Source organism: Trachurus japonicus, chromosome 10, assembly GCF_045865225.1.
Source record: "Trachurus japonicus isolate A0001 chromosome 10, Traja_1.0".
Classification (NCBI taxonomy): Eukaryota; Metazoa; Chordata; class Actinopteri; order Carangiformes; family Carangidae; genus Trachurus; species Trachurus japonicus.
Window position 1 is genome coordinate 27,443,246 of NC_140916.1, and position 16,416 is coordinate 27,459,661.

The window sequence follows — 16,416 nt, forward strand, 5'->3', positions numbered from 1 at the left end:
TTTAGTGGAGACTGTTTCATTGCAAAACTTAAAGGAAATGAGCTCTGCTCGAACCTGTAACCTGTCTCCTACTTGATGAAAAACACTATGAAGAAAAGATGTTGTTCGTTCTTCCAGTACTTACAAAAATGGAAACAAATTAGATGCAATTTTCCTATTTGGATTTAATATAACAATGCATCATTCTCTCCAGCATCATTAAAATAGCAGCAGTGATCACCCCTAACACAGCCCCGCCGCCCACAGTCATCCTTGCTCTCTCCTCACACACACGCACCTCTTGACCTCACCTCAGCACCATTAATTAGTTGGAAACAATTAGTTGGAGTGTGGAGGCACCAAGGATTTATCAGAACAACCTCTCATGTACTGCCGTCACCCCACCCCACAACCCCCCCCCCCCCCCTCCAAACCTTGAGCTGCGTCTTAGTGAGAAGCCCTTGTGTCCTCTGCATTCAGACGCAGCAGCAGTTAAACACAGCCTGTCAAAATTCAAAGCCAGCGCGTCTCAAGGTCGATACACTTGGCGGCATAACCAAGTGTTGAAGTGTCCGGCAGCAGCAAATGAGAGTTAACAAACCAAAATCAATTTTATACACATGGGGCAGGAGAGTGGCCGTGGGCTTCATGCATGACTAGTTCACATTCAGCTTAAGGAGAAGCGAAGTGATGGCATCTGATCTACCTCAGAGCAGAACAGAGCGGGACCTCATGTTATACTGTAGGTCTCACAGGAGATCATGAGGGAATAAAAGGTTACAATAGGCTAATGATCCATAAGCCATCATTAGCAGTATCACCCACAAAAACAGCATTAAAGTGAAATACACTACCAAACAGCCGCCTTGTGGTTGTACTACACACAGTACAACAACATGCTCATTTATATAGTGAGGAGTGAAAATCTACAGTAGTATCTTACCAAGATAAGTGTCACTATTTCAGTATCTGAAAAATGTGAAACACTAGTGTCTGAATTCTTGAGTTGTAGCCTGAAAAGTGTTTTGACCTGACAACCAGTCAAGTGAACATTTGTGCCAAATCTGAAGAAATTACCTCCAGACATTTCTGATATAATGAATTTGTGAGAATGGGTAGGACGTACAGCCCCAAAATATAATGTCCCCTGGCCACAGCTGGAGGCATAAAAGTATTTGTTGCTTAGCAATAACAATTCCTTTCAACTGATTGCTTGCATGGGGTAAAATTGTTTCATATGGGTCTTAATCACTCAGTGTGGCAGCATGAGAGGGGAGTGGTCCGTCCTCACTGATTAAGATGTCATAAATTCACTCCATTTACTCGAATGAAATTCTGGTGTCAGGTACATCCACTTCTGTTCTCCTCTAGCAGAGATCAGTCAAAACTTAACAGCAAAATATAAAACTGTCTCCTAAACAGCAAAGAGAGAGCACTCTGTGTGGAGAAAGCAGCACTCAGTGTAAAGAAGTGTATAAAAAAGTGTAGTTATGTTCAGATTGTCAGCTTGTCCACTCAACTCACTTTCTCACACTGACTCACCGAGGGATAAGCAACAGATATATTTCGGACACTACTCAGATGTTTGACTGCTCCATAATTAGCCAGTAGATAGATTAGTAATTACTCTCTCTCTCTTTCTCTCTATTGCATGAATAAACAGAGCATCTCCATCACATTTGAGGCAAAGTGCACTAAAATAAATTCAATACAAGATTACAAGACATCCAATATTTACTAATTAGGCCTACTACCCATCTTTCATGTAGGCTGTTGTGTATTTTTTTTATTTGTGTATAGGCTACGTACCATTTTTATGGGTTCTTACTGCTCAGTAGGACTGTTGTTTTCAAAATATGATCCAGACGGGCGTTTCAATAATCTTTTGAAATCCTGTTACTCTAGTCTGGGCAAGGAGGAGATGAGCTGCTGCACAGTGAGGCAGAATAGGCTAGTCTAGTGGGAGTATCATGATCCCCATTAGCTTGTAGCTAGATACGTTAGCAGCCATCCTCTTAGCGAGATGAGTTTAGCAGCACTGTAATAGAGTACCTTTGTTTAGAAGAGAGATAGGCAGCAATACATGATAGCCCAGCCTGGTCACTGTTGTGAACATCTTCTTATCCATACATCAAATTCACTTAGTGAGTGAGTGGATGTTTCAAACAGTGCCTGTGAGTTTACAGGCTTCTGTCAGCCATGAGCAGATGAACAGTTAGCCTACCTTTTAGGCTACTTTGCATGTGTGAAACTGGTAAATTCATTTGTCACTGCTGCTTTGGTTTAATGAGCTTTTAAGAAATGTTTTGAAAAATACATTTATGATCTCATGGACTGGTTGAGAATGAAGGTTAATGTTAGCCTGAGTGTCTCAAAAGAAAATCTCTCTAATTGTCACTGTCTAGACTGTTGTGTCACATTTATTATCTGTACACAAAAATTTAAGTAAAACGTACTGTTTATTTGGATTTAGGTGGAGTTATAACTTTGTATAAGTTTACAGTCATTCATTTTACACTGGGTAGGCTAACTCATTCCACAAAGGGCCGGTGTGGCTGCAGGTTTTCGTTCCAACCAAGCAGCAGCACAGTCTTCAGACAGTTGATTGATAAGACTTTGGTTGGAACAAAAACCTGCAACCACCTGAGTTGCCAATGCCTGAGCTAAACCCTGTGTAAACTCGAGCTAGCTCAACGCTCAACCCTGAGTGGTACGTATGAATCATCTCATCTAACTCTGGGAGAGAAAACAAGTTTTATATCACTTTTAAATAATTATTTATCAAATGATGAACTGTGTGACATACAGTAGCTCTTACTTTGTATGGTTCTCCAAACAGGTTGAATCCAGTTGAGAACAGGTCTTCATCCTGCTGGACCTCCTGATTCCTCCTCTCCCACTCTCTCCTCTTCAGGGCGCTGCGCTCCGACTCCAGATGACTGCAAACACAAAGAGAAATTCTTGTTAGCATCCCCTGCTGAGGCAGACACGGATCCTGCCACAGAAGAAACCCACTGGTTTTTAATGAGCTAACAAGTCATTTTTTTTAACTGCATCGAGCATTGACTGAGATTCTTCTCCTGAGGTGTGATTAGACTGGCCGGGTAGCTAGTAAAGGAAAGTAGATGTCACAGCACTGTCTAAAAAATGTATTAGGCTACACGTAAACAAGGGGGAAAGAAAAAAAAAAGAAAAACTGAATCTTTAGTTTCAAAGTGACAGCAAGAAAAGATATTTCTCTAAAAACAAGAATTTAACAAAGGGAAACATAAGAATGCTAAAAATGCCAAAGTTGTTAAAACGGAAAGCTACAGTTTATTCAAGTTTAATCAAACCTCTTTGGTTATGGTATTGTTTAGTCACTATTACTTGCACTGCCTTATTCTTCTACTCAAACTAATATACTGAGTTATTCCTGTCCTTATTAAATGTAAATACTGTAGCTCAATGTTTGTACTGCCGCTTTCACTACAAGTCTCTTTGAATCAGCTCAACATTGGGTTTATTTTATTCAATCGTCCTTTACTTTGAATAAATTAGAGGAGTCATTTTAGAAAAATCCTATAAAAATTCCTTTTAAATGCATGCTACTTGTGACTTCTTCTTACAAGCAGTCAACAAAATTTTAAAGGAGACATATTATGCCCTTTTTCCACAAATTAAAATAGTTCCCAGGTGTCTTAAAGAGATGTCTGTGACATGCAAAATACCCCAAGGATCACAGCACTTTTTTCATCCGTTCAGAACAGCCCTGTTCAGAACAGCTGCAGTGCCTGTCCCTTTAAATGCAAATGACCCACTGCTTGCCCCGCCCTGCCTCTTCTACTGGTACCAGGTAGGGGTGGTATTATGCTAATTAGAAAACTAGTTACATCATTGCCAGACAACCCAGGGAACAGCTCATAAAACCACATGGATTTCAACCTTAGGGAGTCTGCAAATTACAGATTTTTTTGTCAGTTCTCACATTTTGGGGGCCAAAAGGCAAGACAAACATCCATATGTTAAAGAACCTTCAAAAAGTGACATTTCCATGTCTCCTCTACTGTACAATACGGACAGTTTTATTGTGCCATTTTATCTCTTTGCAGGAGTCAAATGCTATTGTTATTTCAAAACAATGTTATTTTTTTATTTATTTTATTAACCTTTATTTATACAGGTAAAATCTCATTGAGAACCAGGGTCTCATTTACAAGAGACTCCATAATGTGTAACAAGCATCTTATTTGACACATAACTTTTTATCTAGATATAATATAGTTCATGTGCATGACTCAACCTAAAACCTAAAAATTTCACGTGTGGATAGGGAAATACGACTTGTTGAGTTTCAGAGGTGTTGGTGGACATTTTTGTAAGAGCTAGGCTAGCTGCCCCCCCTACTTCCAGTCTATGCTAAGATATGCATACACACATTTAACACATTTGGAACAACAAAATCAAACCAGAAGCAATAGATGAAATTAAAGTAAATAAAGAACATAAGGATCTAAGTCAATTAAAGCAGTGTTACCACAAATACAATATCAGCCAGAGCTCATAGACAACTCTGTACAATTTTTCCTATTTCTATGAGGCTTATGTGATGTAATATGCCATTAGACGGGTACTTTCATTCATGAGTGCGTTCATTTTTAACGTAGGTGAGCCCACTGGGAATTGAACTCCTCGTCCACACAGTGTTTATGACATGCTGTACCCACTGAACCACAGAACGCTACAAAGGCCAGATGCATTTATGTCCTGTCACGATGTCACTGGATGGTTCCCAATAAAATTTGCTTTTAATCTTCTACAGTCCTGTTATGAACTGTGGTGTCTTGATAGCCTGAATTATTGCTTGTGGATTTGAGGCAGGATTGTTTGTTGTGGCATTTAAAATATGAGACAGCTGACAGTAAACAATGATAGTAATGGCTGGAAATAAGGGAGAGTGGCCTGTGAGGAAGGGAGAGAGTGCTGTGGACCCCTGGTTTTTAGAGTAATTCTCTAACATAACCATGCATTTTATTTTTCTTTGCAAAAAACATTTTTACTGGATAGTTACCAATTTATCTTACTCTTCCTCAGTCACCAGCTTTTACCGGGAAATCTACAAACTGGCAGACAAACTCGAATATACGAAGTACAAAGTAATATGTGCATAGTGTGTGTGTGACTGTGAGTGTGTGTGTGTGTGTGTGGGTGTGAGTCTAGTTATGCATGAAGCTGTGGCCTGCTGACCCAGGGAAGGGCATCGTGTTTTACCACATCCACTGCCGAGAGATGAGACAGGCCGGGTAATTAGCGATCAACACAATTAAAAGAGACTCTCTCTTTTTCCCTACCAGACTTCTCTTCCAACATTTAATCTATCAGCAAGATGTGAGTGGGAGGGAGAGAGAGAGTGGAGAGGCAACGACAGAAAAGAGAGAGAAAAAAATCACACAGACCCAGGGGAGGAAGAAAAGACACAGTTTCAGGGCAACAGACAGTTTCTTAAAAAGGAAAAAAAATAACAGAATGATGAAAGACAGGGTTGAGGGATGGGGAGAAGAACGTAGAGTAGAAAGAGAGGAGGGGCGAAAAACAAGAGAGCGGAGGGAATACCAGACAAAATGACTGACAGGTTAGGTGTGTGTATGTGTGTGTACGTAGTGTACGTAGATGTGATCATTGCATGTGCTGGGACTGCTGGTTGATGTGTGCATTGCCTGTCAGTGCAGAGAGATAACTGACAGAGCTGTCACTATGACACGCGCAAACACACACGTATCCAGGACACACATGCACACACACACAGAGTGCTGCAATCCCATGCCAGATATCACCGTCTCGTCTGTCACACAATAGACATTCACATGAAGGGAATCAGGTCAGAGGAGGTAATTAACACATCCAGGATTTATTTCCCTGCTTGTTGCAGGAACAGAGTGCAGCACTATCTGTCACACACAGGTTAGACTGCCTCCAGATCCTTTTACACTTCACTGAACTCTTAGTCTTTACAGGTTTTGGAACCATAGTGCTGTGGTCAGCTCGGTCAGCAAGAAACTTTACAGCTACCTGCGCCGACAGGCTGAAACAGAATGGTGTAAAAGAAAAGTCACAAATCCAAATCAAGGTTTTTTAAGGTTATACGAAACTGGTTAACACAGCAAGTAGACTTCCATCCTAATAAAGTGGATGTTTTAACCTGAATTTTACAAAATCATCAAAAGAATGATCAAATTTATGCAAATTGGTTGAGTTAAGCTGTGGGTGGAGCTGATTCTCCAGTGAGGTGCCATTAATCCACTGCATAAGGACAGGTCTCAATGAAATGATGAAATCAAATAAGCAGCAGTCAATCGTAGCATGGTGTAAAACAGAAATGTAGAAACAATTATGGAAATACAGCATTTATGTTTGTTTCATGTTGAATTTGTGGATTGTCACAGTCTCCTCCCACACAGATCTGAGGTTTTCATCTGATGTAATTTTTTAATCTATTCGGTGGAGCACAGTCTCAGTGGATGGATGTCGAGGATGTCATTGTTAATTTGCTTACAGTGATTTTGAATTTAGAAATATTTTTTCTGTATTTCAGGAAAATCTTTGCATTTCCACTCTAGACATGCACATGAAAACAGTTACAACATAATGCTGAAGTTGATTATACTCAATGTAATAATTAATTTTTGAACTTTTTGCAGGCAAGTTTTGTTATTACTACTGTACATAGTCAGTGTTCAGCATCAAACTTTCCTTTTCTCATCAGCCTAGCTGTCTTCAGAGGTGTGAAGCAACACAAATGTTCATCTTCCTTGTGCCTCTATTTCTATCATCTTTTTTGTACTGAAGTTAGCATCCTAACCATTTGGACTGTTTTATCACTTTCTGAGTCACTGTCGTGTCCAGTCTGCCCTGATGAAGCAGTGTTTCTTAGAGAACCTCATCTTGTTGAAGCTCTAGGCAAGACTAATAAGTAAAAACTGTAAATGCAAACACTTGTTATGTAATAAAAGCACAATTTACAAATCGCTCATTTAAGGAATAACTAAAAATAGTAGATCATTAAGAAATCTAACTGTGTTTATTCTTCCAGCTGTGGTAGCAGCCTGTGTGTTTTCCTGAGGTTACACATTCTTGACTCACTCTAACAATGTCAGTGCTGGTCATTTGATTTGTGAAATATCTGTATGGACAGATATGATTGTTTGCAATATCTAGAGCTGCAATAATTGCTCAATAAGTCAAAAGAATCAATCATGCAAAAATGAACCGACAACAACTTGGATTGTTGATCTTACCATCCAATCTTCTTATGAGTATTTTCTACTGGTAGCTACATTAAATAGGGTTTTGATTTCACTGTCATTAATCATGAATACAGTCAGAAGATTATTGAAAACACATTTGGTGACGTCAACGCAATGTTGATGACGTCGGTTACTCTGCTCTGCTGAAAATAGTAAAACACTCACTTCCTTTTCAAAAGAAATAAAGAAAGATGGACAGACGGATGGATAGGTGGGGATTAATAGCAGCAGTGGTATCAGCAGTGGGCATACTGTTGATGTTGATATTTTCCATGAATGAAAATGTAGTGATGGCAGCTTCCTTTTCCTACCACTCTGCTTTCCTTCGGTGCGGATGTTAGTGTGCGTTTGTGTATGTGTGTGTCCTGAAGTAATGCTGATAGCCAGAGTAAGCTCTGGGAATTTAATCTCAGCAAAGCTATGCTGTGCTCCCCTGATAACTAAACACACACACACACACACACACACACACACACACACCAGTGTCTCTAACACAGCCTCATCATCCTCTCGTTCACTTTCACTGCAAAGTGTTTCAGCTTTGCGCTCTCCACTCTTCACCAACTGCTGCTGCTGCTGCTGCTGCTGCTGCTGCGTGCCCTTTAGCAAGGCAGTGAACCTGCAGCTCAGCAGGCTCTGGCAGCTGTCCAGTGGATGTACAGCCTCTATTCCCTAATGGATGAAGGTTAATCACTGGGTTTACTGTGGGGAAAATTAACTATAACAGCTTTAAGTGGCAACAGGATATTTTAAATTAAAAAGTGTAACTGAGAGGTTTTGCTTCACACCACAGCTTATGTCCTAATGGTAACATGTGCAGGGAAGCTGTGCTAAAAGTGAGATATTTGGTTTTTCTTTGTTGTATCCATTCATTCATTATTGTGAAAATGTAGATGTAGAACAGTCACACTTGAGTCCAGGAAAAAGTGAAAGCTGTTTCCGGCACACCGCACATCTGCAGCCAGATGTTGAGGCCGGTCAGTGGATTGAGTTGAACATGTTGAAGTTTCTATGTTCTGTCGTCAGTGGGAAGAAAGGCTTCAGCCTGCATATGTCATCAAGAGAGTTTCTGGAGCTGCTTCATTGAAAATCTACTGGAGCCTGACTTTGTGGACTCATGCTGCATTTGTGTCTTATGGGAATTACTGTCAGAACAGTTCAAGGCAACCGCTTGGAAATATATTTTAACTCATCTGAATCCATCAAGGCATTTTAAGCAAAGCCGCCTGTACGTTTTAGTCATTTGCAATCAGCTTTTCTACATTTGATATACAGTACACCGTGCTGTGGTGTTTTACACTTCTAGCTTAGATCATACTCTTCCTCATAGGATGAAAAGCATTTGTTTCAACTGTGGCAAATATGTGAATCATATTGTAATAAAATGTATTCAAAATGTTGTTCTGTAACAAAAAAAAGTACTTTTTTTAGATTTATTTGAAGCATACTGGACAGTGATGGGTTAACAACATGCAGAAGATTCACTAATCTGCATGAGGTGAGCACGTTAACACCTTGTGCTGTGAAAATTCCCACGGGCCTTTTTCACAGCAGACATTCAAACTTGTCACAGCCAGAAAAGCACAGGTGCTACAGCACAACGAGGGGTTTGCTGCATTCAAGTGTCCCAGTAACTCAGGACTGCGTGACAGTGAACCCATCAGGACACTGAAACCGCAGCAGCTAAATTGAATCCACCCCTCATCGTGTGTCAATAAGATTTAAGGTAACTCCAAACATGAGATTTTCACACAAAACCAAACCAAAACAGAAATGAAATGCTTTTGTTTCTAATGTTTCTAGTTAATTATTGTGATTTATCTTATTCGCACATGCAAACCACATAAAACCAGCAAATATAATTAAATCAAATGCCACCAACAGACGCCAAGAAGCCACTGGCATATACATCAGACATTGCCTCAACTAATAAAAGAAAAATGAGTAAAACTGAACTAAACTAGTAAATAAAACATGATTTAGCATATTTTACCAGTGTAATCAGTCTCTGTTGAAATACTCATGAGATTGAGGTCAACTACTTTAATCTACCTGAGCTAAATCTTATTTTATGGACTATTAAAACATGAACCAGGATGGTGTCTTTTAGGAGCAAAATATTGGTTTCTTTCAGAATTAAATAAAGAAAAAAAAAGCTGCTCGCAATCATTTGCTCATTCACACTGAAATGGCTCCAAATTGATCAGTAACCATCCAATCATATTCGTATTTACACACAGCAGATAAATTTGACATTTCCCATTTCTCTGCATGCACCATTTACTGAAACCCGCTCTCCAACCTCCTGCATCCATGTTATGTTTTAGGTAATTTGTTGATTTAATGTTGATGTATCTGTTTATTATGGGAAGGTTAGGACTCTTAGCAGACGTCCCGTACTGTAAAACCATTCACTTGAACCTTCATGTCTCAAACACACTCTCATGAACTCAGCATCCTCTCTCCTCACCTAACCAGGATCAGTTTAACCCTGTGCAGCCAGCGAAAATGAGGAGTTTCTGAAACTAAAATAACTCCACCTCCTTTAAACATTGACTCATGTTTAAATAAAACACAAACTGAGCTCTATAGGATTTAAAAAAATGGTATCTTGTATAATACCTGGGTTAACTCTAACCCTGGAACACACAAGTGTACACGCAACGCTTTGTTCACTTTCACAAAACTCTCAGACATGATAAACTAACGAGAGATCCTGTTTTTGTTTTACTTCAAAGTTCAACCCACGCTTTTATTAGTGACACCTGCACCAGTAATGGAGTCATTCTCACAATTTGCTTTAAAATGAATCATGTTATTAATCCATTGCATCCAGAGGATCAACACAGCTGATTATTATACCTTTTAGCTCAAGTGGTTTTATAAAAAGGCCCTCATATTTTCAATCTTTGTATTTAACCTGCATTTAACCAGGCAGCTCAATTAGAAATAAACCCTTGAATTTGCTTGCAATGCGTGAGTGTGTGTGTGTGGGAGAGAGCAAGGGGATGAGGGGGTAGAACGAGTGTTTTGGAATGACAGGGAGAAGTGAGGGGGATAATGAGAGGAGGAGGAAGAGGAGGAGAGGGGGAAGGAGAGAGGAATAGCTGTCAGGCACCAGACAAAAGCTTTGTTTGAAGTGTCAGTTCAACAACGCATTTCGTGTGAGTGTGTATGTGTGTGTGTGTGTGTGTGTGTGTGTGTGTGTGTGTGTTCATTCAGACGGCATTAGACATCAGAGAAACATCAGCAGGCATTCCTGGATAGGCAAGAGGAGAAGCTGAAGATCCAGAATGCCATCAACATGAAAATATACAGCTTTTAGGTTTGTGTATGAGGATGGAGAGTAAGAAGAGGGATATCAGAGATCACTTCTTTTGTATCTTTGTGTGTGTTTGACATAAGAGCAGGTATTATAATGAGACACAGCCTTCAAGCACATTGTTACCTTCCAGCTTTGTTTTCATGCACATCACACAAACCTGTGTATTTGACACTGATGGATAGATAAATAGGCCGAGAGCAAGGACAGAGCAGGAATAAGATAGGACTCTGCTGCTTTGTGGTTTTCACGTGCGTGTCACTTCAGAGGCGAAACAACAAAGACGTCGTATAGAACGGATAGAACGGAGTGCTCTTATTTACATTAAGTACATATCCTTCTGCTGTTTATTTGTTGTCTTGTGTTTGTACCTAGGAAGAAAATCCAGTCAAAATAAAAATATCAGAGGTTAAAAGTCAGAGCTGATTCAAGTGTAACTGTGAATGGGTCTTACAAGATCACTATTTACTAAACATAAATGTGCTTCACAAATCTGACAAACGCAGTTGTTGAGTTTTAGATTTTTTTTGTTGTTGCTGTTGGTTTTATTTTCTGCTTCATTTCCAAAAAGATTTTTACATTTACATTAATTACCTAAAGTATGAAAATCAATAAGTGAACTCTGATCACAGGGAAGTGAACTTTATGAAGGGAAATGTGACACAAAGATGCGGATGGATGTGAACTCTCACAGTCAAGATGATCAGTTACACACTGTGTATGTGGACTGTAGATCTTCATGTTTTAATCTCCATGGAAAAGATGAGGCTGCTTAACTACACTGTCTTTGCCTGATTTTCTAGGTCCATGCTTACTGTGATTTAAAATGTAGCCTACTGTATAGGCCCAATTATTTTTTTTTTAACCCCAGAGACCTTTTGTAAGCCCTGAGTTCAGTCTGCAGGTTTTAATGTCAGCAACATGCAGCGTTACGGTGGAGCAGCCTGTAGCTGTGGACGTACACAGTCTATGAAAGCAGAGAACCAAACTGCGGTTCAGAGGATTATCGCGTTGTGTCACTAGCTGTGTCTACCATTATCATTAGGGGAGACCGGGGATGCTTGTAACATTTTTTGTCTCAGCTCCTATAACTTGCATAATGTTCATGGTAGGGCTCTCAAATTTTGACACAGAATACCCTCATTTGTCCACTACAAGTAGCAGTGCCTTGAACTTCTTAAACTATATCACAGAATTCACTATTTGATGTCAAATGCAAGGAGTGCCAGTGTCACAACCTGGGGAAATTGTAACAGTGAGATTAAAAACTAAAAACTGAGACCAAACCAAAAAATATAGATCTATGTAAGTTTATTGTGCATGTTCCAACACTAAAGCATCTTCCTGTGGTTCAGTATGAACAAAAAAAAAAAAAACCCATCACTGACGGCTAAGTAAGCAGTGACAGTGGTGTGGGATCCTACCATTAGAAAGCTGTATTAAAGAACATTTTCAATGAAGGGTGTGTATGAATGGAAACCTTCAGCAGGAGGTCAGAAGCAGCTAATAATCCAGGTAAAATTCCAGGAAAGATGGTGACACTTAATGACACTTAATAAAACAACAAAGATAAAAGGTGTTACAACCATCCCCACCCCTGTCAGTTTTGTTTGACCAGCTGTACCAGCATGGTGGTTTGATAAACATTGATGAAATGACTCACATTTGACCTAAGAACCTGCTCTTTCATCTTATACAAGTTACCTAATTCAAACGGCAACAGTATCGATACTAGTCAGAACTTGGATTTGATCTAAAACATTAGTTTCTGACTTAAAAAAATGTTTTTGGGCTGTAAAACCTACACACTTCTTCATAGAGCCATTCAAATTCATATGCAATATCAGTGAGGGAGTGATAACACATGATATTGATTACATCACTCTAATGTTATCCCTTGTTGGTAAAAGTGATGCTGTTACAACCATCCCTTTGTTACAACCATCCCCGGTCTCCCCTACGTCACAGGGCGCCACACCTGTCACCGATAGCAACCTTGACAACACATTAGCATGACCCTCGTGCTCTGTGTCACCACGTTTGGGCGAGAACGATCCACCTGCTGGAGCACTGATGATTCTATGGCCTTTCCTATAATGCAGACTTTATTATGGCGGCTGAGTCAGAGAGACTTCAGTACGACAAGCTGAAACTGTAACAGCGAGGGGATTTTAAAAAGCAGAGAGGGTGTACAATAACCAGAGGACACTGTGATTTGAAAGTGGTTCTTTAAAATCAACGCATCGGGTTGTCATAGTTACATTAAGTTACCATTTCTTCAGCGCCTTTGCAATGTGGGAGACAGGAGCATATGAATAACTTCACACAATATCAAAAAGTGTGTGTGCGTGTGTGTGTGTGATAGTGAGAGAGAGAGAGAGAGAGAGAGAGAGAGAGAGAGAGAGAGAGAGAGAGAGAGAGAGAGAGAGAGAGAGAGAGAGAGTGCATGTATCAAATTATGTGTCTCTATTGTCGCAGGTACTCCAACATAATGGCTTTTGGAGCCCAGTGAAACAAAGGATTAAAGAGAGGGAGAGAGAGGGCGACAGACAGAGAGTGAGATGTTGAAGTGTGTGTGATACAATGAAAACAGGCCACTTAGGCACATTTCCGAGTGCAAACACTTTGGAGTAGAATCATTGTCAGAGCAAACACAGACTCTAGTGACTCTAGAGGCCGTTCTCACGCCATCTCATCTCATCTCACTCCGGCCGCCACGTCCCAGAATTCATTCTAAATTTCTGAAATGACCTCTCACTGCTCTTTGTACAATGATCACATTTTAGATAACGCGGCCCTCTTAGCAATTCGAATTATTTGGCTTCACTACGTCCCAGGTGTGTTACGACAGGTGCGTTTTGTACACTTGTCAAAGGGTAGAAGCCTGAGAGGGGTCATTTTTAAAAGCTTGATTTTAGTCTTTTTACTCTGATCCAATTGTGCTACGTGTCACTGATAGCGGCCTATTCTTCTTTCTACTTTACATTGTCAGAGATGTGTGAGAATTCACAGCTAATGTGTGAAGATTCATACTGTTTTCATTAATCACGGAGCATGTACTTCCTTTTCATTAATTTGATGCTGCTGAATAATGTTCAGATGAAGGGCAGGAAAGGATTTTCACAAGTTTTACAAAAAAAAACCCCAAGAAACTGTGGCACCAATCTCTCTTCATGTTTCGTAATTTGTGTCATTGACGGGCAGCGAAGTGTTTCTGCTAACTGGCCATTAGCAGTCATTCAGCAGCTCAAGGTGAACATGTAAACACATTAGTCAGATGACTGGTGATATTAATCATCAGAAACATGATATTGGATTAAGCCATGATCTCAGTTTGAACATGTTTGTTGATATAATTGCCCAGATCTTTCAGACAATGATGAAATGTGGACTCAACATGCTCAGATTTTTTGCAAGACATCATATCAAAATAAAATCTGCAGATAAAAAAAAAAAAAAAAAGATCATGCCAGCACAACTGCGCGGCTGTACTGGATCCTCAGTAAAAAAAAATTAAAAAAAATCTGTCCAGGAGAATCAAGTAAGTGCAATATTGAGTAAATATTCTTAATCATTTCCACCACTGTGAAGACAATTGCTTTGCTTAACCTTCAGTGCACATGTGGTTTAGCATTGTAACAACAATATTATAATATTGTCCAATAACTCATCAAGTAAAACTACTTAACTCCTCCCAAGCTAATATATAAAAAAAGGTAAAAAAAAAATAAAAAAAACTCAACAGATTCACAAAAGACATGAACAAGAAATAATAAGGAACTGTGTGGAAATTATTCAGGTAAGTGTTCTTCAAAACAATTGCAGGGCACATTTTTAAAAATGTTCTTAATCAGGCTTTCATTGAATCAGTGTCTTCATATCCACCGACTTCAAAGGGAATTTTTTTTTGGACTTGTTAACATAACAGCTGATGATCAACCAAGCCCAAAATATGCTTCACAAATGTATAGATATTTCATCATCTATATCCTTGTGCCTGATAAAAAATGAATAAATAAAAACATCATTGACCCTCCAATTCAGTTTAAAATATTCATATCAAATATATTTTTTAACAGGCTCACACAACAAGACGTTTCCTGCCTCTCATTGTTAGGTAAATTTGAAATCTTTGGAATTTTTTTCAGTCTGCACTTGAAAATAAGAATTTTGTTCTTAATTTTCTTGCCTGGGTAAATTAAGGTTAAATAAAAAAAATAAAATACTTTTCTTGTGGTTCATCTTTTTTTTTTTTTTTTTTTAATTTTCCTAATTTTATATAATGAAAATTGTTGTTATTATTATTATAAACTTGGGAAAAACACATTGTAAATATGGTTTTAAACCTGCTGGTCCTGTTTTTAGAAGCTATAACTGACTTATTAATAGTTATCAGTAAATTAGCAGCTAGCTGAATTATAGTGTGAACTCTCTCTCTCCTGGCTTCACCCTGGTTTCCTCACAGGCTGTCGGTGAACTCTGATTACACCCAGCAGAGCTAATGTTTTGACGCTACAGTGGGCTGCTTCCCATCATCAGATTTCAAGATTTCTTTCCGCTCTGCCTTTGATGTGTAACTCCCCAGTCTGCCTTAAGGGTGTTTTCATGTGGCAGCAGGCCCAGTGACTTCCAACAGCACACAAAAAAAACAAAACAAAACAAAAAAAATGGTATGACAGTGATCATTGGAGGAAATGCGTGGGCAAGGGCAACGATGACACTGTACTCCTAACATTAAAATAATGTCAGTGTAATTATTTCACAGTAATGTGTTTGTGCTGGATGGCTACAGGTCATTTCTACACACAAATGATGCAAAACGAGTGACGATGGGATTAGGACAAACACTGCTGCCATTTCAAAGGAAAACCGATTATTGCCTGATTAGCCCGATCACTGATAAGAGCTTTCTTTATGTCCTTACTTTCACCTGATAATGAGGGGTTAATAATTCAACAAACACTCAAAAAACAACCCTCCTCCACACACACACACACACACACATCATAGTTAATCTACAGACTATTAGCTGATGAGAAAGAATTAGCGCTGGATAAATTAGTTAATTAGATAATGAATGAACACACTTAACTACATCCTGTATTCTGTAAAATCAGAGCAGGAGAAAGAGACGCAGAGCAAATGATCAGATAACAGGTTAGAGAGGGAAGGACAAAAGATGGAGAGAGGGAGGCAGAGGGGGGAGGGAGGGAGGGGGCACAGAGAGGGAGAGAGAGAGTCAGACCGAGGCATCTGGTGACGTTAATGTTTGCCTCTGAATGCTCTCAGAGCCAAGCTCTGGAGACAGAGTCTGGCTAAAACAAACACATCCACACATGCACACGCACAAACATACACACACACACACACACGCACACAAACTTGGTATCCCCCACCATCTTTCACAAAAACATTCATTAGGTGGTGTTTGTGTGCTCATACACACTTGGTAAACCGTTGCACAAACCCACACGCATCCGTGCTATACACGACTTTAAACACACACACGCACACACACACAGAGGAGGAGAGAGAGTGATAAGAAAACAATGTTAGACAGGCAGTTTATCATAAGGGCAGGAAGAGACAGAGAAAGATTAGACACCATCCTCGTCCTCACAGCAACATAAACGACTTCCAGAAAATGACTCAAAGGGGAAAAAAGGTAATTTTGGGAGAATTAAATTTAGATTAAATGAACACAGACTTTGCCCTTTTTGTTTGTGTGTGTTTACAGATGTTCATGACACACAAAATCTGACCACTGAGGTTGGTGCAGAGACACATCATTTAGTGAGATGTATGTAATCCGTAACAGGTGGTGGAACGATT

The 16,416-nt window shown here is 39.5% G+C and overlaps 1 protein-coding gene across 8 annotated transcripts in view; it reads right to left on the reverse strand.

The window, feature by feature from the left end:
• The window catches only part of aff2 (AF4/FMR2 family, member 2), a 141,439-nt gene that overhangs the window by 95,160 nt on the left and 29,863 nt on the right, over window positions 1-16,416 (reverse strand). For all 8 annotated transcript variants that reach the window (XM_085788513.1, XM_085788511.1, XM_085788512.1 and 5 more), the window contains exon 2: window positions 2,798-2,918. In XM_085788513.1, coding sequence (XP_085644639.1) covers window positions 2,798-2,918 — 121 coding nt within the window. The remainder of the gene's footprint in view (window positions 1-2,797; window positions 2,919-16,416) is intronic.